Raw genomic sequence first — 19,956 nt, 5'->3', positions numbered from 1 at the left:
TGAGGGACAGCAGCACTCTCTTTGGACCAGCACTGAGGGTGGGCTGGACACTCCTAAGAACATTGCCGTCACTACCTAAGATTCTGCCTGATGCCTGTGCCCCAACAACATCATGAACATAACAAGAATATTTGTTGCTGTATCTGAGCAGCAGGGCACCACCACTGGCAGGAGTGTGTAACTACAATGTGACATGTTTACATGGGAAATATCTATGATAAAGATAGGCACAGAAAGTCATATTATTGGGAAAAACCTGACAACATGAAGTAATGACTTTGAGCCAAGAACTTAGCATCAGAGTAAGATGTAAATATCTATAGAACAGCCTGAATATTTTAATCATTTGTGATATTAAATGTAATTTTATTCATTACCCAAATGCTTCTTACAATCTATCGCAGCATGAAAAAGGAGCAGCATTCAGAAAGCACTTTCCAATCAGAGAACAGAGTTTATCAACGTCACATTTCTGTTCATTCCTATTCGACCATGTTGGCTGCCCACAGCCAGACAATGCCGTGGTTATGATGTGTCCACACAGCAGGATTGGGGAGAACCAGGTATAAGGAAAAGTTTCAGCTTGCTGAGGAGAAGAAGGAGAATCTCTCATTCCAGGTTTCTCTCCATACATTAAGAAGCAGGCATGCCGATGTTTCATTGCACTCTGTCTGCTGATGGGAGTCCGCTTGGAAATTGCTGTTTGTGCTGATGGAAAGAATAAGCTTTTCATAAATCGAGGGATTGAGTACAAACACAGGGAGGTTATGCTGAACATTTATAAAGCTCTGGTTAGGTCACAACTAGAGTATTGTGTCCAATTCTGTTCTCCTCACTTTGGGAAGGAAGTGAGGGTCCTTGAGAGGGTGGGGAGGAGATTGAGCAGAATGGGTCCAGGGATGAGGGATTTTAGCTACAAGGTTGGGTTGGAGAAGCTGGCGTTGTTCTCCTTGGAGCAAAGGAGATTGACGGGGGATCTGATCAAGGTGTACAAGATGATGATGGGTTTAGATAAGGTAGACAAAGAGAAGCTGTTGCCATTAGCTGATGGTACAAGGACTGGGGGACACAGATTGAAGGTTTTGGTCAGGGGGTATGTGAGGAGGAACATTTTCCAGTGAGTGGTAATGAACTGGAACTCGCTGCCTACGAGGATGGTGGAAGTGGAGAAGATGAACGATTTCAAAAGGAAATTGGATGGACACTTGAGGGGAAATAAACTTGCAGGGATACGGGGATAGAGCAGTGGAATGGGACTGAGTGGATAGCTCTACAGAGAGACAGCATGAACTCAATGGGCTGAATTGGCTCCCACTGTGCTGGAATGCCTCTCTGATACGAAGGTGATTCTAACCAGGACACTGACCAATTTCATTACAACTTAACCCAACATTGCACATTATTTGTCCACACTGACTGACCAGATTGTTGCTGTACAAAAGCTTTAAACAGTCTGTCGACTTCCTTTCACTGTTTGTCCCTCCCAGACACAGACTCCAGCGATAGTGATAACCACAGCCACAAGGAATATCACAGCTCGTATTCCCAGGATCTGGATCACGTGCAGAATCTCTCCTCCACTGTCTAGAGAACACACAGAAAGAAGTCATCACTGACTCTCCGCTTTCAGTCTCTCACTCTGGCTGAACAATCAAGCTTCATATCACTGCAACATTTGCTGTAATATTGACCCATCCACTGGGATTCAATGTGGAATGAATGTTTTCATTGTAAACACTCTAAGAGTGGACAATCTGAACTTTCCCCTTAGCGTGGAACATTGGTAGAATGGATCATTGTGCTGTTTGACTCTCTGTCCAATGTTTCTCTACATTGCTGTGTACAGGATTGTGTTGTAGAAAATTCTGGAAACATTTAGCGCAGGGTGGAAATCCATCTCGGACGCGTGTGCCAATCGGGCAGGATCGAGATGGACTCCCCCACGGAGTTACACCCCCCGCTAAATAAACAGTTCCAATCTTTACCCAGAGAGAGGGGAGAATGTGGAACTCGCTCCCACAGGGAGCGGTCGAGGTGAATACTAGCAAATTAGGAAGTGAAATTGCTGGAAAAGCTTGGAGATGCAAGGGTTAAGTGCTACCATACCACCACTGGTGGGAGAGTGTAACTACAGCGTGACGTTTACATAGGCAATCCCCATTATGAACATGGACATTGGACATCATGTGAAAAATGGGCACTGGAAAGCTGAGAACATGATGTAAGCTTTTCACCAACAGGAATTCCCTTCCTAAACCTCTCCACCTCTCTCTTACTCTCAGATACTCAAACAAAATTTCACACAAAATCACGTAAGAGGAGTTGGGACAGGTGACTGGTCAAAGGTTCAGGTTTCAGGAAGCTTCGGAAAGGAGGATAGAGAGTTAGAGATGCAGAGAGTATCTGTGAGAATCTCTGTGCATCTGAGTGTCTGTAATAGACCTTGCAATTTCCATATTCTTCCATAAATATGAAAGGGAACACAAAACCCAGAATCTAGGTCAATACTCCGGTGCAGCACTGAGGGAGGTCAGGTAACCCCCGGGGAAGAATGTGCGAGTATGTTTGTTTGTGAGTGTGTCCTTGTGTGTACTCATACATGTGGGATTGTGTGTCTGCAGGTGTCTAGTTAGGTCTGTATATTTGTGTGTTTGTGTAGAGTTTGAACCTGAGAGTGATGTTGAAGTCTGTGTACACTCACGTTCCACAGTGATGGTTATGGACCCCTCCACTGCTCCATGTTCATTCTCTGCCACACACTGATAGTCTCCAGTGTCCCCGGATGTAACGTGAGGAATCACCAACCACAGCTCATTGTTGGAAATTGTTCTGTTCATTGTGACATTGAGATGTCAGGGCAGGACTCAACAAGACAGCTCGCAGGTTTACCAACAGAAAATGAACAACAATTTATATATAAAGGGAAGAGAATGCTGATTGGTTGGCAAGTGGTCTCTGATTGGAGGAGGTGTTGCCATGGAAAATAATGTATGCGAGATGTAGAGTTTAGACAGCTTGTCTCTTCATTCAGCAATAATCAATTAAAGATCACTTAACTTGTATCGACTGTGAAGCACTTTGAGAGGCCTGAGAATGTGGATACTTAGAAGGGGTTGCACTGTCAGAGGGTCAGCGCTGAGGGAGTGCTGATGTAGAATGAAGGGTGTCTGCACTTACCTTGCACAGTTAGTACGAGGGTCCACTCTGATGAAACAGATGGATATCTCACTCTGCAGCTGAGAGTGTGTCCGTGGTGTTTGAGTGATGGGATAAGGGTCAGAACAGAAGTATAGGTCAGAGTGACACCATTCTGAGTTACAGTGTTTGAGACTGATCCAGGTACGTCAGTGGGAGTGTCCCAGGTTAAGGCAGGTACTGCTGTTCCATTGCACGTTGTGTTGAAGGTGCAGCTTACATCCACACGTTTTCCTGCAATAATTTCAGCAGGGAATATTGTGGGTTTATCTGTGAAATCTAACAGACAGAGAATGGATCCTTTTAGAGGAATATAACATGAAGCATCAGTTCAAATAGAAATCACAGTCCCACAAGAGAAAGCACTTTTACAAGGATGATATCAGATCTGAGAGATTACAATGACCAGGAGAGAATTTCCTGCTTTGAGACTTTGGTGTTTCTGTCTCTCAGCTTAATACACGTTCACTCCGAGACACTTGAACTGATAATAGTGGGTAAGGGTGGAGGAGCAGACCAGAGTTGGGAGTGCGCTACCCCATCATTCACTCAGCGACCTGGGCCATTTGTTACTTTGCAATTTGTGGGAACTTGCTGTGCCCAAATTTGTTGCTGTGTTTTCCACATTACAATAGTAACTACTATTCAGGAATCAGCGCATTGGCTGTAAAGTGATTTGGTACATGCTGAGGTGGTGAAAGGTGCTATAGAAATATGAATCTTTCTTCAGTCGATATGTCAGTCTTCTGGACAGGATTAGAGAGATCGATGGGAGTGGATAACCTGATAACATTGATGGACACAGTCAACACATTTAATCATTGATATTAAAGTGAGCATTAGAGTTTGCTTTAGGACTGAACTGGAAGCTATCACCAGGTTATTGAGAATCAGACAGTGTGCTATAATAAGCTGTGTTTTGTGTTAATATGTAAACATCACAGTTTGTGTTATTTCCCATTGAGTGTTGGATGTGAATTGTTGAGTAATTATAACACAGCACTTACCAGAAACGTGAAGCTGGGTTTCAGGGTAATAGTTATGGCTCGGACCATTGTCAAACTCTATTCTGAAAAAATAAGGTCCTGCATCTTCCCGTCTGATGTTGTTTATAATCAGGGAACAGTCACCATCTTTCAGGTCTCCAGACAGCCGGGTCCGATGGTGGAACCGTGGTAACTCGTGACTGTGATCCTTGGAGTGAAAGGCTATGGGAGCCCAGGGAATCTGTTTTTCGTTATTAAACCAGACTCCACCTCGCGGTTGGTTTTCCAGACACGATGGATAACTGTAATGACATGGAATCTGTACACACGAACCTTCCTGCGCTGTCACCTCTCGTGGAGTGTCACCTTTCCACTCTTGTGACAGTCCAACTGGGGAGAGAAATCTCAATATTTAACTCTGGATGGTTTGTGGATCCACTGAATCCGATATTTACAGATGAGGCTGAATTGGGGGGATGGTCAATACAGAGGAGGACTGCAACAAATTATTTTGGCAGAAATTATAGTAAAACAGGATATTATTTAAATGGAGAGAGGCTGCAGAATGCAGTACAGAGGAATCTGGGTGTCCTTGTACATGAATCACAGAAAGTCAGTATTCAGGAACACCACGGAATGAGGAAGGCAAGTGGAATGTTGGCCTTTATTGCAAAGGGATGGAGTATAAAAGGAGGGAAGTCTTGCAACAGCTGCACAGGGCGTTAGTGAGATTGTAACAGGATCATTGTGTACAGGCAGTTCAGAGAAGCTTCACTGGGCTGATTCCTGGGATTAAAGGGTTTGTCCTGTGAGGAAATGTTGAGCAGGTTGGACCTGTATCCATTGGAGTTTAGAAGAATGAGGGGTGACCTTATTGAAACATATCCGATTCCGAGGGGGCTTGACAGGGTGGATGCTGGGAGGATGTTTCCCCCTCGTGGGGGAATCTAGAAGCAGGGAGCACAGTTTGGGAATGAGGGCTCTCCCATTTAAGACTGAGATGAGGAGGAATTTCCTCTCTCAGAGGGGGGCTACCCTGTGGAATTCTCTTCCCCAGAGAGCAGTGGAGGCTGGGCCATTGAATAGACTCAAGGCTGAGTGAGGCAGGTTTTTGATCGACAAGGGAGTCAAGGGTTTGGGGGACAGGCAGGAAAATGGAGTTAAGGCCACAACCAGATCAGCGAGAGCAGGCTCGAGGGGCCGAATGGCCTGCTCCTGTCCCTATTTCTTATGTTCCTACATTCTTACCTTCTTAAAATATTAAAGCTGCAGAATAAACATGCAAGTGAATGACCCGCTTGACACACCTTCCATCTGGGGGTCCCATGGGGAGGACCCTTCCTGAGCCAGATCCAGCAGCCAACATGGTCTGGATCCGAGCACAGGAGACACGGGGGGGAGTGACTAACAGGCTCCTTGTGACAGGCCCCCTCTGTCCAATGGCTGGCTTTCAGCTGCCAAGGCCAGAGTGGTCCTTGCTAAAACCAGCTCAGGACAGGCCAGGACCCCTGTGCAGACCCCCTCCAGCGCTGCAGCCTCTGTACAAACCCCTCATGCGCTTGTGGAGAGACACAAACAAGGCTGCACATTACCGAGGAGAGTCCCCTCTACGGACTAAGGGGCTGACTCATCAGCTTAAACTCAGCAAATGAGGAGGCTCTCGCTCGTTATCGGGGCTTGGCATTCGCTCAATAAAAATAATCAAATAACATTTTGGTCAGAAATCTAAGGAGGTTGTACATTCCCTCAAAAATAAGTCTCGAGCTGGGGTCGTGGGTCAAAGGGCAACAACTTATATTTACACAAAAACTTTAACATGACAAATCACCCCAAGGTGCTACACAGGAGCGTCATAAAAAAAAGTATGTCACCCAGACACATGTGGAGATATTAGCGGCCGCTGACCAGAAGAGGTCGGTGTTATGGAGAATCTTAAAAGAGGGATAGAAGGGATAGTGAGAGAGAGAGAGAGAGAGAGATTGAGAGAGAGGGATGGAGAGGGGTTGAGGGAGGGTATAACAGAGCTCGGTCCACTTCCAGCTGAAGGCATGGCTTCCGATGTTGGAGTGATGGGATTGGGCGATGGTCAAGAGACTGGAATTGGAGGAGCGCAGAGACCTCAGAGGGTTGAAGGTGCTGGAGGAAGTTCCAGAGATAGGGAGGGTTGTAGAGGTTGGAGGAGGAGGAGGAGATTACAGAGAAACGGAGGAAACAAAGATGAAAATTGTGACATTGAGACTTTGCTTGACCAGGAGCCAGTCTCGGTCATCGAGCAGAGCGGGTGATAAGGGAATGGGACTTGGTGTGAGTAAGGACGTGGTCAGCAGTTTTGGATGGCCTCAAGTTTATGGAGTGTAGAGCGTGTGTTGGAACAGTCGAGTCTGGAGGTAATGAAGGCGTGGATGAGGGTTTCAGCAGCAGATGAGCTGAGACAGGGAGAAGTCGTGAGATGTTACGGAGGTGGAAATAGACGGTGTTAGTGAGGGCACAGATATGAGGCCAGAAGCTCATCTCAGGATCAACCGGGACAACAAAGCTGTGAACAGATTGGCTTCAATCTCAGAGAGCTGCCAGGGAGAGGAATGGAGTTGGTAGCGAGGGAACAGAGTTTGGAGTGGGGAATGAAGACCATGGCTTCATTCTTTCCAATATTTAATTGGAGGGAATTTCTGCCCATCCAGTACTGGATGTCGGATAAGCAGCCTGATAATTTAGCAGCAGTGGAGGAGTCGAGAGAGGTGGTGGTGAGGTAGAGCTGGGGATCCTCAGTGGACAGGTGAAAACTAACACTGTTCAGGTGATGCTGCAAAGCCATTGCAAGTGATTCTCTGGCTACGATGAGATGGATAAGAATGGAGCCAGGGGAGAGCAGTCCCACCCAGCTGGACGACAGTGGAGAGGTGTTGGAGGAGGATGGTGTGGTCGAGCGTGTCAAAGGCTGCAGACAGATCGAGAAGGAGGAGGAGGGAAAGTTTACCTTTGTCACAGTCACACAGGATGCCATTTGTGACCTTGATAAGAGCTGTTTCAGCACAGTGGCTGGGGTGGGAACCTGATTGGAGGGATTCAAACATGGAGTTGCGGGAAAGATGGGACCGGATTCGGGAGATGGAAAGACGGTTCAAGGACTTTGGAGGGGAAAGAGAGGCTGGAGATGGGATGGGGGTTTACACGGACAGTGTGAGGGGTGGAAGGTGTAGTGGGGAGGAGACACTTCACTCAGGGGGGAGGTGTCATCACCCCTCAGCTCGGTTTACGTTACAGCTATGATGTGGATTCAATCACACACAATAAGCTCATGGATCTGGGAGCAGAAATAGACAAATCATTAAAAATAGTGACGCTGGTTAACACGGCCAAAAAACAAGCAAATCAAACACTATTATTTCCCATTGAGTGTTGAATGTGAATTGTTGAGTAATTATAACACAGCACTTACCAGAAACGTGAAGCTGGGTTACAGGGTAATAGTTATGGCTCGGACCATTGTCAAATTTTATTCTGAAAAAATAATATCCTGCATCTTCCCGTCTGATGTTGTTTATAATCAGGGAACAGTCGCCATCTTTCAGGTCTCCAGACAGCCGGGTCCGATGGTGGAACCGTGGTAACTCGCGATTGTGATCCTTGGAATGAAAGGCTATAGATGATCTTCTCCATTTGTCCCTTCTCATATTCCAGATTCCGACACGTGTTTTCTCTAACAAATGTGATGGGTAAGTGTAATGACATGGAATCTGTACACACGAACCTTCCTGCGCTGTCACCTCTCGTGGAGTGTCAACTTTCCACACTTGTGACAGTCCAACTAGGGAGAGAAATATCAATATTTAACTCTGGATGGTTTGTAGATCCACTAGACTCGATATCCACCCCCTCCATCACTGGGGCACAGTGGCTGCAGTGTGGACCATCTACAGGACACACATGGAACTCCCCAAGGTTTCACAATGTATGGAAGAGAATTCTGGACACAGGAGTGGACAAGTTCATTCTACAGTGGCTCATGGTCCTCAGGACTCTGTTTGTGCACAAACCTGCTCCCAGTTACACAACTTAAGCTGGGGAAAATCCATTTGGAATTCCACTGTCCGGGGCATTGTGTTAACTTGCTGAATTTGTTTTACACCTAACATCTATTTTTGGTCTGTTGCCTTAAATGGAGTGTAACTGGGAGTCAGGTTAATTAGGAATTTCAGGATTTATTATATCTGTCATTGTATTCTTATGTATGTGCTTGAAATCTTTTATTTTGATGACAAATATTTTAATTTATTGTTTTAAATCTCTAAAAGTTTGGTGGAGTTATTGCTTTTGAATTCAGTGCACACATCTCATAGTAAATACAATTTGCGGAATCATTATGATCATGTGACCAAGTTTCTCTCATGGAATTGGTCTGCCTGGCACACATCACCTGCCAAGTGATAACACTGTTGTAATATGCCTTTCAGGGACAGCAGCATGACATCACCCGAGGGGAAGTGTGTCATGTGATTTTTAGGAACTGGGGTTGGCTTAAGTAAGTTCTATGTGTATTTGTGTGTGTTAGGCATAAGGTATATCTTTAAGTTCAAGTTTAGTTTGTATTTCTGTATTTGGGTTTTGAGAAAAGGGGGAGCTTCAGTTAAAAATAAGCCAGTGTTCCAGTGAGGTTTTATGACTCTTGAAGGAAGTCAAAACAAACACAAGGTGTAAAAAACTATGCTGTTGCCTGGCAACAGTCATCCAGAGGGAGGAAACCATGGAGACAGAGAAAAACAGAAACGTACTTTCTGTTCTGTTGAAAGGAGTTGCCAGGAGAAGCAGCAAAGGAGAGGGACAGATAGTCAGTCCCAAAGTAAAGAAGAAGCCAAAACCATCGAGTGGAACAGGAGAAAGGGCCCAAGAAGACCTTCTTATCATATCTGGAAAAGGCCCTGTTAAGTGAGGTTAAGAGTGAGGAGCAGAAGAAGGCTTCAAACATAAAGGGGGAAAGCAGCAGGACACAGGCCTAAAGCAAAATAGGCTTGCGAGAAGCCAGAAGATCCTAGGAGACACCACAGGTTGGTGACTCATTACTACGGCCATGTGAATCCTGGTGTGCCATTGACACGGCTGAGCATTGGAGAGACAGGGCGTGGAAGGAAGGCTGAATGCACGTGGCGATCCAGGGGGCAGCAACATGGGAAGGAGAGTTTGAAATAGTGAAAGTGGCCCCTTGTGGAAGGTGTCTGAGTGAAAGTGTCATGTTGGAGAAGATTCCAAAGAGAGTTCTTGGAGAGTGGAGACTGGAAACCCTCATATGGATATCTCAGTTCAGTGAGACTGGTTGGCTCACAGTGTAACAAGTGTCTGGGGTCAGATGAGTAGAGACCCATAGCATTTGTTTCAAGTGGGTTCTGTCACTTGCTTTAAGAGTGTGCTGTCCCTGACCACAGGTCGTCTATTGGTTTACATGGACTGTGTACTTAGTGTGAACATGAGAATATTAGATAGTTATTGTAACTTGTGTTCTACTTATGAATCTGTAAATATATAGGTCTAGGTGAAGGAGTAATGTAATATAGTTTATCTCTCCTAGTTTAATAAATGTTTTATTCTTTTGTTAGAAGTTCATCAGATGACTCCTGTGACTCTGTTCAGTAGCCGCACTCCACATTCCTAAATAAAAAATAAAAGTTAGGACCTATCAAGCTGAGTTCCACCCTGGGATCTGACTTGCCCAGTAGTAACATCAGCTGGGATGATAACACCATCCAGTCCAAGTTTCACTTTGGCCTGTGAGCAAAATATAGCTCACAAAGTTTGGCTGCAGGTGTCTCCCAGATTTCTATCCTTGTATATCTGTTCTCATGTCCCTATTCTAAATAAATGAACCCACAATGTATTTACCCAATTCTGTATCAGTGGCTGGTGCCTTTATATCATTATAAAAACACAAAATGGTGATCAACGGTGGCCAAACATTCTGGCAGCAAGATTCAGTACAGGTATGATGTGGTGGACAGACTTAGTTCGAGCTACATGACATGAGATGACCCTCGACGCTTTGGTCAGACCACAACAGAGACATAGCATCAGAGAGGGTTAAAATCGCAGTGTACTGACTGCTCAGGAAACCTTTGGAAACACAGTGATGGGAAAGAGCTCAAGTAAAGAGCTGGGGAGCAGACGGATCCCTCGTGGTGAGATTACAGCACACGGCCTGTAGGTCAGTGAGTGGGACAGCATGTATCGCCAGGACCAGCAGCGGGTTAGCTCAGTCAGGGAAGGCGAATGACCAGGGTGTGGGCTGGATCGATAGTGAGTGAGGGAGAGTCAAACACACAAAAACCATTATAAAAATCAGGCCAGAGAAGTTAGTGATTATAACGGGCGGCTTTGAGATTGCTGAACAGCAAATTGAATAAAAAACAAAGATTCCATTACTCCGTGGTGTGTTCCTACCACAACCCGTCTTCATGGGCGGAGCTTCGGAAAAGCACACGAAAGGGGCTAAAGCGACACTCATCTCAGGTCCTGTAGGAGAAGGAAGGTCAAAGGAATATTGTCAGAATGTCCACTAAATTCCCCAGTTTGAACTGGGATGTAGCTGACCGACTATCTGAATTCAGAATGTTTAGACAGCGTACAGAGCTCTGGTTTCCTGATTCAGGTGTGACTGAACCAGACGGGCAAGTCATAAAAATTCACCTCGCAATTGGAAACGAAGGTCTACACAGGCTGAACACGTCAGGATTAACAGCAGAAGAGCAAAAGGATCCCCAATAGATATGGACGATATTGGAAGACAGCTTCAGATTCAGATTAAAGTCCATATTCATCAACTAGACGTCATGTCAATTCATCTGCCTACACAATCCATAGACCACTTCATCAGCTGATGTAGAGAAAAGGGTACGCGCTGTGATTTCAAACACAGAGCCTGCAGACAGAGTTGTTGAGTTGGTGATCACATCCACTCCCATGGAAACATTCCAGAAAGATCTGCTAGATAAGACCAAAACCTATAGCATTGAAGAGCTACTCAAGGATGGACATAAATGCGAAGTGATCCTCGCAGGTCAACCAAGCTTACAGGTCCTCAGTAAAACATCAATTGTTGACACACTCACTAGAACATCCAAACCTAGTGAGACGTGTGGAAGGTGTGGCCTTCTGCAGGCACCAAGGAAATGCCCAGCTTTCCACCAATCCTGCAAGGCTTGTGGCAGAAAGGGCCATTGACAGCGGCAGGGCACTAGAGCAAAGGCTGATGCAGTTACAAAGAGCCGTGCGCTGATCCAAACAGACCCTACACAACGGGGAAACTTCAAGCAATAAGAAAGACCATCCGCTATCCCGTCAGGAACATATACATGTGGTGACTGACAAACCAGGAAATGGCGATGATGAGCACGGCGAGACGAGGAGCGTTGATCGATATTCCACCTCTCACACATATCCTGATGTGGCTTGCTAATAAATTGTGGATTGTTGTCCTTAATGATCTCTCTGGGCACATCAAATAAACTGAAAATGTCCCATAGGGGTGGGATTTTCTGGCCCCATCCACTGCCAGGATTGTCCGGTCCGTCTAAAAGCCAATGGATTTATCTCTGTCCCAGTTTCAGATACTACCGTGACATAGCATTGACATATGCAGAAAGTTTCAACAATATTGGCTGTTTCAAAGGAGCTCCAACATTACACCTGCTGGAGAATGCAAGTCTGTCAATTGATCAAGTACATTTAGCACAACACAAATGCCAGCAGCTGCAAGAGGGAACAGCGAAAGATTCTGCACTACAGAAACTGTGGAAACATCATTGAAGGATCTCCTGATTCAACTTGATCTTATCGGGATGAGCAAGGCATCTCCCGGCGAGTCATTTTTAAAGACAGGCAGGGCATCATACCGGAATCTTTGTGATCCAATATTCTTCAACAACTTGGCAGAAGGAAATGGTGGGGACAGCCTGTCATGGTAAGAAAATGAGGGGCCCATAGGCAGGTGGCAGTACTGTCCACATGTGTGTCCACCTTAAGCTGTTGGCTGGCAGAGTACTTACAAGGCTTTGAGATCACCTAAAACATTTTCACTGTGACTCTCGACACTCCACTGTGCCTGCTCTTGGACAATGTCCTTTACAGCGCATCGAAGGGAGGGCCTGCTGAACCTGCAATATGAAAAACTGACAAGGGATATGTCCAATCCAGCAGGACAAATCCAACCTGGCTAATCACCACCTTATCAATTTGCTCTTCATCATAAACAAAGTGATAAAGGTGTAATGGACAGTAAGAGGCATTGACTCAACAATAACCTGCTCATCCAGCATGGTGCTAGTGCCACACAACACAATGGAGGGTATCCTCAATGAAAGGACGGGACTTCATCTCCAAGGTTTCTGTTCAGGACCAGGGTCCTATGGAGTCATTACACACAAAGGCTCAGCGGTGAGGCCTAACCGAGGATAAATCAGATCCATTCCTGCTCCTCAAACACCGTACAGTCCTGTTGCATGGAGTCATTGGGCTGAATTTTCCCGTTGGTGAGCAGGGGGCGGGGCCTGCTCAGTGACACTATGATGATGCGGGATGACATCAGGAGGAACCCCAGACATCATCCTGCCCCATTTAAATATTCAGGCCCACCCACCCGACAGGCAGGAAATTCAGCCCATAGAGTAATAGATTCAGAGGGGTCTACAGCACGGATAAAGGCCCTTCGGCCCATCGAATCTGCGTTGGTCAAACAAGTACCTAATTATTCTAATCCCATTAATGCACTGGGCCCAAAGCCTTGTATGCGATGGCATCGCAAGTGCACGTCCAGATACTTCTTAAATCTTATGAGGGTTTCTGCCTCTCCCACCCTTTCAAGCAGTGAGTTCCAGATTCCCACCACCCTCTGGGTGAAAACATTCTTCCTCACTTCCCCTCTAAACCTCCTGCCCCTTACCTTCAATCTATGCCCCCTGGTTATTGATCCCTCCACCAAGGGGAAAACTTCCTTCCTGTCTACCTTATCTATGTCCCTCACAATTTTTTTCACCTCAATCATGTTCCCCCCTGAATCTCCACAGCTCCAGGTTAACTAACCCCAGTCTATCCAATCTCTCCTCATAACTAAATCTCTCCAGCCCAGGCAACATCCTGGTAAATCTCCTCTGCACTCTCTCTAGTGAAATCACATCCTTCCTATAATGCAGGTTCCAGAACTGCACGGAATACTCTAGCTGTGGCCTAACTAGCGTTTTATACAGTTCCAGCATAACCTTCCTGCTTTTATATTCTAGGCTCGACTAATAAAGGCAAGTATTCCATATGCCTTCTTAACCACTTTATCTACTCCCTTAAGGGAACAGTGGACATGCACACCAAGGTCCCTCTGATCCTTGTTACTTCCCAGGGTCCTTCCATTCATTGTGTATTCCCGTGTCCTGTTTGTCCTGCCCAAGTGCATCACCTCACACTTATCCAGGTTAAATTCCATTTGGCACTGATCAGCCCATCTGACCAGCCCGTCTATATCCTCCTGTAATCTAAGGCTATCCTCCTCACTATTTACCACCCCACCAATTTTCATGTCATCCACGAACTCACTGATCAACCTTCCTACATTCAATTTTAGACCGTTTATATGTACCACAAACAGCAAGGGACCCAACACTGATCCCTGTGGAACCCCACTGGACACAGGCATCCGGTCACAAAAACACCCCTCGACCATCACCCTCTGCTTCCTGCCACTCAACAAATTCTGAATCCAATTTGCCAAATTGCCTTGGATCCCATGGGCTCTTACTTTAGTTTACAGTCTCCCAGGCGGGACCTTATCAAAAGCCTTGCTGAAGCCCAAGTTGACTATGTCAAATGCATTGACCTCATCTACACACATGGTCACCTATTCAAAAAATTAAATCAAATTAGTCAGACATGACCTCCCCTTAACAAAACCATGCTGACTGTCCTTGATTAATCCCTGCCTCTCCAAGTGTAGATTAATTCTGTCCCTCAGAATTGCTTCCAATAGTTTCCCCACCACTGAGGTTAGACTGACTGGCCTGGAGTTCCCTGGTTTATCCCTTCCTCCCTTCCTGAATAACGGTACCACATTGGCTGTCCTCCAGTCCTGTGGCACCTCTCCTCTGGCCAGAGGGGTATTGAAAATTATTGCCAGTGCCCCTGCTATCTCCTCTCTTGCCTCACTCAACAGCCTGAGATACATTTCATCTGGGCCTGGAGATTAATCTACGTTTAAGCCTGCCAGACCACTTAGAACCTCCTCCCTTTCTATTCTAATTTTTTTAACTATATCACAGTCCTTCTGCCTGATTTCCATACCCACATTGTCCCTCTCACTTGTGAACACTGACACAAAGTGTTCATTTAGAACCCTACCTACGTCTACCGGCTCCACACACAAATTACCAATATGGTCCTTAATGGGCCTTACTCTTTCCCTAGTTATCCTCTTACTCTTAATGTACTTGTAAAATAATTTTGGATTTTCCTTCATTTTTCCTGCTAATGTTTCTTCATGCCCCCTTTTTGCTCTCCTAATTTCCTTTTTAACATTCCCCCTACACATTCTATATTCTTCTAAGACTTCCGCTGTTTTGAGCCCTCGGTATCTGCCATAAGCCTCCCTTTTTCTCTTTATCCAATCCTGTAAATCTCTCGACATCCAGGGTTCCCTGGATTTGTTGGTCCCACCCTTTGCCTTTACTGGAATATGTTGGCCCTGTACTCTCCCTACTTCATTTTTGAATGAGTCCCATTGCTCTGACACAGATTTCCCTAAAAGTAGCTGCTCTCAGCCCACTCTGGCCAAATCATATTTGATCTTAGTAAAATCAGCCTTCCCCCAATTGAGAACTCAGATTTCTGGCCCATCCTTGTTCTTTTCCATAAAAACCTAGAATCTAATGGAATGATGATCACTATCTGCACAATGCTCCCCCACTGATACCTCTACCACTTGCCTGGTTACCTTCCTTAAAATTTAGTCCAAGACGGACCTCTCTCTAGTAGGAACTTCTATGTACTGGATTAAAAATCTCTCCTGGATGCATTTTAACAATTCTTCCCCCTCTAAAACTATCACACTATGACTAACCCAGTTACTGATGGGGAAGATGAAAAGCCCCACCATTACAACCGGATTATTTTTATACTTCTCTGAAGTTTGCCTTTGTATCTACACTTCTATTTCTCTGAGTGTCCCGGGGCCTGTAGAACACTCCCAGCAATCTGATTGCTCCTTATTTGTTTTTAGGTTCTACCCATATGACTTCATTTGAGGAGCCCCCTAAGATGTCTTCCCTCCTCACTGCAATAACTGATTCCTTGATCAATCTTGCAATACCCCCTCTCCTTTTACCTCCTTCCCTGTCTTGCCAGAAGATCCTGTATCCTGTAATATTGAGCTGCCAATTCTGACCTTCTCTCAACCATGTCTCTGTGACAGCAATGACATCATACATCCATGTGTTATTTGTGCCCTCAACTCATCTGCTTTATTCGTTAGACTCCTTGCATTAAAATAAATACAATCCAACTTTGCTACGATATCTTGTGCCTTAACTGGCCAATAATTTCTCTGCCTTCCAGGTTCATTTGCTCTCTCTTCTAATTTTGGCGGTGCATCTCCCTCTGCTGAACCTCCTCTCGGGATCCCATCCTCTGCCATGTTAGTTTAAAGTCTCCACAATTGCATCAAGGGTAAAATGCCAATTGAAACCGGGGACAACATCCAAGAATGACAATCCCACAGATCACTGTGAGCAATTAAAGACACATCCAGACAAGGTTACCACCACAAGATCTGGGCATAACAGCAGATTACCTCTACGCTTTAGAGACTCAAATATTCAACAAATCTATACTCTTATGTAATAGTCAATAAAATTGAAAATGATACCAGAAACCTCTTGTTCCCTGTCCTTCTCAAAGATCCATCCCTGCAGCGGGAGCCTTAAGAGTTATTGGTGTGGGGCTTAATTTATCAGATTGTAGAATGATCCGGAACAAAAGGAAGACATTTGGCCCATCGAGCCTGTGCTGGGCCTTTGAAAGATCTGTCCAATAAGTCCCACTCTCACCTCTGCTCTCTCCTCCACAGCCCTGCAAAATGTCCCCTTCAAGTATTTATCCAGTTCCCCTTCTGAAAGTTCCTGTTGAATCTGCTTCCACCGCCCTTTCAGGCAGTGAGTCAATGGTCTCTCTCTGAGCTGCAAAGTGCTAATATTCTGTGAAATATAAACTCTGCAGCAGATCAGAGACAATCATGATAACTCAGAATATTTGACAGTTTTACACACAGACAGCTTTGCCTTCCTTCTCTCTTTCAGTTATGTTGCAACCATTTTGAAATTTCTAGCATGGTGAGAATGGACAGGATGTGTGACACTGAACAGTCTGTCTATTCTAGGAGCTGCTGTGTTTTCTTCATGGGAAATTCTGACTAAAATCAGCAAAACACACAAAATTTCAGAGCATTGTTATCCGAGTCCTAACATCAGGATAGACCTCATCCCCCAGTTTTTATCCCTGCTTCTCTATTCAGCCGATCGCTCCCCTGTCACTCGCTGACCTACACTGGCTCCCAGTCCAGCAATGACTCAAATTTCAAATTCTCATCATTGATTTCTTACCCCACCATCCCCCCTCTACACTCTCTATCTCTGTAACCTCCTCCATCCCTAAAACCCTCTGAGATCTCTGCTCTCCTCCAATGCTGCTGTCAGACAGGGAGTCAGTGTATATCAGTGAGCACAGGGGTGATGGGTGATTGGGACTTGGTGTGAGTTTGTACACTGGCTCACTGTTGAATCGGTTCCCAATCACAGCTCAATAAGAATGATCTTTTACAAAGACTATTAACCATAAATCTGTCCGAGCTGACAATGATATTACCTTGGAGAAGTGACAAGAGGAAGTAAGATTTCCCGATCATCGTCCACTCCCAGATATTTCCTCAGCTTCTAACTCTGAAGTTCTGAAAGAGAAAGGAGTTAATGAGACCTCACCTCTTGTCCGAAAGCTCTCGAGAGATCAGATCTGCTTTTGGACAATGTCTTCACAGAATAGTTTGATTGTCTGTGGGATAATAGGTGCTCTGCAGAGAGTTACAAGGCTTTAAGAAGGAAAAACAAGGAAGGACTTGCATTTCTATAGCACCTTTCACCACCTCAGGATGTCCCAAAGCTCATGTCTCTGCACTTCCCTCATCCCTTGAGCTAGAAAGATGTTCTGGACAACAAACTTGAGCCTCACACTCAGATCTCAATAATCAGTGGAAATCTTTCAAAGGCATCAATCATTGGAATCTGTCTTTATAAAGTCACAACATCAACAAAGGACGGTGTTGGTCGTGGAAGTGAATTCCAATCGTTCCTTTACTTTCCCAGGACCTGTCCGACTGCTCGCCTGGGGAGCAACTGCCCACACGCTCTGCTTGTGCTGAATGACCTCTTCCTGTGCTGCTCCCTCTGTGTATTTAATTAGAAAGTGTTGATGTGTCTCTGTGAGACAAAATGAGGAAGTGGGTAATCAGTGAGAAGATCGAGGATGTTTTGTGATTTCAGCAAAACGTTTACCATGTGATGATATTTGGGCAGCTGTAGACATCAAGCTTCTCCATTGGCTCCGTGGGATTAGACTCCTCCCCCTCACCTCAGAGGCTGAAACTCAGGCGATAGAGTTCCCAATACAGGACTCTGGCCGTATGATACATGTTGACAATCCCTGATATCATTACTGAAGGAGTGCTGCACTGTCAGGGGTATAGTACTGAGGGAGTGCTGCACTGTGGGAGGGTCAGTACTGAGGGAGTTCTGCACTGTTAGGGGGGTCAGTACTGAGGGAGTGCTCCACTATCAGAGGGTCAGTAATGTGGGAGTGCTGCAATGTCGGAAGGTCAATACTGAGGGAGTGCTGCACTGTCAGAGGGCCAGTAATGTGGGAGTGCTGCACTATCAGAGTGTCAGTAATGTGGGAGTGCTGCACTGTCAGAGGGACCGTAATGTGGGAGTGCTGCACTGGAAGAAGGTCATAAATGAGGGAGTGCTGCACTGTCAGTGGTATAGTACTGAGGGAGTGCAGCACTGTGGGAGGTTCAGTACTGAGGGAGTGCTGCACTGTCAGGGCTATAGTACTGAGGGAGTGCAGCACTGTGGGAGGTTCACTTCTGAGGGAGGGCTGCACTGTTAGGGGGGTCAGTACTGAGGGTGCGCTGCACTGTCAGAGGGTCAGTAATGTGGGAGTGCTGAACTGTCAGAGGGTCAGTACTGAGGGTGTGCTGCACTGTCAGAGGGTCAGTACTGAGGGAGTGCTGCACTGTCAGAGGGTCAGTAATGTGGGAGTGCTGCACTGTCAGAGGGTCAGTAATGTGGGAGTGCTGCACTGGAAGAGGGTCTTTAATGTGGGAGTGCTGCACTGTCAGAGGGTCAGTACTGAGGGAGTGCTGAACTGTTGGCGGGTCTGTACTGAGTGAGTTTCGCAAAGTCGGAAGGTCAGTATTGAGGGGGTGCCGGACTGTGGGTGGGTTGGTACTGAGGTAGAGAGGAGTGTGAGGAGATATCCTTTCATGGCAAAGTTTAACTGGAATTTATTTAAACAGAGATTCTTGTACTGTGTGTTATTGCTAAAGAAAGGATTTGAGGAATTAAGTCTTGTTCCCGTAAGCCTAAAAATAATTTTCACCGATTTCAATGATTAAGCATTGAAACCTCCCTCTTTGGGCACCAGTCTTGATTTAAAGAACTCGTACAGCACTGTGGGAGGGTGAGTACTGAGGGAGTGCTGCACTGTGGGAGGGTGAGTACTGAGGGAGTGCTGCACTGTCAGATTGTCAGCCATGAGGGAGTGCTGCACTGTCAGAAGGTCAATGCTGACAGGTTGCTGCACTTGAAAAGGGTCAATAATGAGGTAGTGCAGCACTGTCAGAGGGACAGTAATGAGGGAGCGCTGCACTGACGGAGGGTCAGGATTGAGGAAACGCTGCACTGTCAGTTCTGAGTGTGGTCTGCACTGTCCTAAGTGCATTCTAGGCACTGACTAAGGTTCCGCCTGATGTCTGTGTAACAACAACATCATGTACACGTCGAGAATATTTCTCGCTGTGTCTGTGCAGCAAGACAGCTTTGGACTGGCACCACCACTGGCAGGAGTGTGAAACTACAATGTGACATGTTTACATTGGAAATTTCTATTATAAATACGGGCACAGGAATTCATATGATGGAGAAAATGTGACAACATGAAGCGTTGTCTTTGAAGCAGAATTTGGCTGCAAAATAAGAATTTTAATCTATAAGTATCTACAGAACAGGCTGTGCTGCTCCCTCTGTGTATTTAATTAGAAAGGGTTGATGTGTCACTGTGAGACAAAATGGGGAAGTAGCAAAGGAGTGAGTAAACAGGCAGTAGGAATGAGTGCGCAATACCACAATGCGTTACAACAGAATCAAACTGTTGGCCAATTCATCATGACTCTGTGATATTTCTCTTCTGTTGTTTGCTGTTTGTTAACTTTAAATTTCTACCATGGCTCTGAGGGTTTATATTTAAAAATGCTGTTGGAGGATAAATACTAAGCTAGTGCTGCACTATCGGAGGATCCGTACTGAGGGAGTGCTACCCTGTCAGGGGGTCAGTACTGAGGGAGTGCTGCACTGTCAGGGGGTCAGTACTGAGGGAGTGCTGCACAGTCAGAGGGTCAGTCCTGACGGAGTGCTACTCTGTCAGGGGGTCAGTACTGAGGGAGTGCTGCACTGTCGGAGGGTCAGTATTGTGGGAGTGCTGC

General features: G+C 45.8%; 1 protein-coding gene across 7 annotated transcripts in view; it reads right to left on the bottom strand.

Moving 5' to 3' along the window:
* Window positions 1-352: 352 nt before the first annotated feature.
* Window positions 353-19,956, bottom strand: part of LOC121274071 (sialic acid-binding Ig-like lectin 13) — a 43,989-nt gene continuing 24,385 nt past the window's right edge. For 5 of the 7 annotated variants that reach the window (XM_041181209.1, XM_041181213.1, XM_041181215.1 and 2 more), the window contains 6 exons: window positions 17,067-17,148; window positions 7,621-7,989; window positions 4,203-4,571; window positions 3,178-3,474; window positions 1,422-1,584; window positions 353-708 (listed from right to left, as the gene is read on the bottom strand). In XM_041181209.1, coding sequence (XP_041037143.1) covers window positions 1,445-1,584; window positions 3,178-3,474; window positions 4,203-4,571; window positions 7,621-7,989; window positions 17,067-17,106 — 1,215 coding nt within the window. In that variant the 5' untranslated portion in view covers window positions 17,107-17,148 and the 3' untranslated portion in view covers window positions 353-708; window positions 1,422-1,444. Of the gene's footprint in view, window positions 709-1,421; window positions 1,585-3,177; window positions 3,475-4,202; window positions 4,572-7,620; window positions 7,990-17,066; window positions 17,149-17,179; window positions 17,642-19,956 lie in introns of those variants that run through there. The other 2 variants (XM_041181212.1, XM_041181216.1) reach the window with 2 other exon arrangements.

The sequence above is a fragment of the Carcharodon carcharias genome (genome assembly GCF_017639515.1).
Source record: "Carcharodon carcharias isolate sCarCar2 chromosome 29 unlocalized genomic scaffold, sCarCar2.pri SUPER_29_unloc_24, whole genome shotgun sequence".
NCBI classification, from domain to species: Eukaryota; Metazoa; Chordata; class Chondrichthyes; order Lamniformes; family Lamnidae; genus Carcharodon; species Carcharodon carcharias.
Note: the sequence above shows the minus strand (reverse complement) of the source record. Positions and strands in the feature narration are given on the sequence as shown.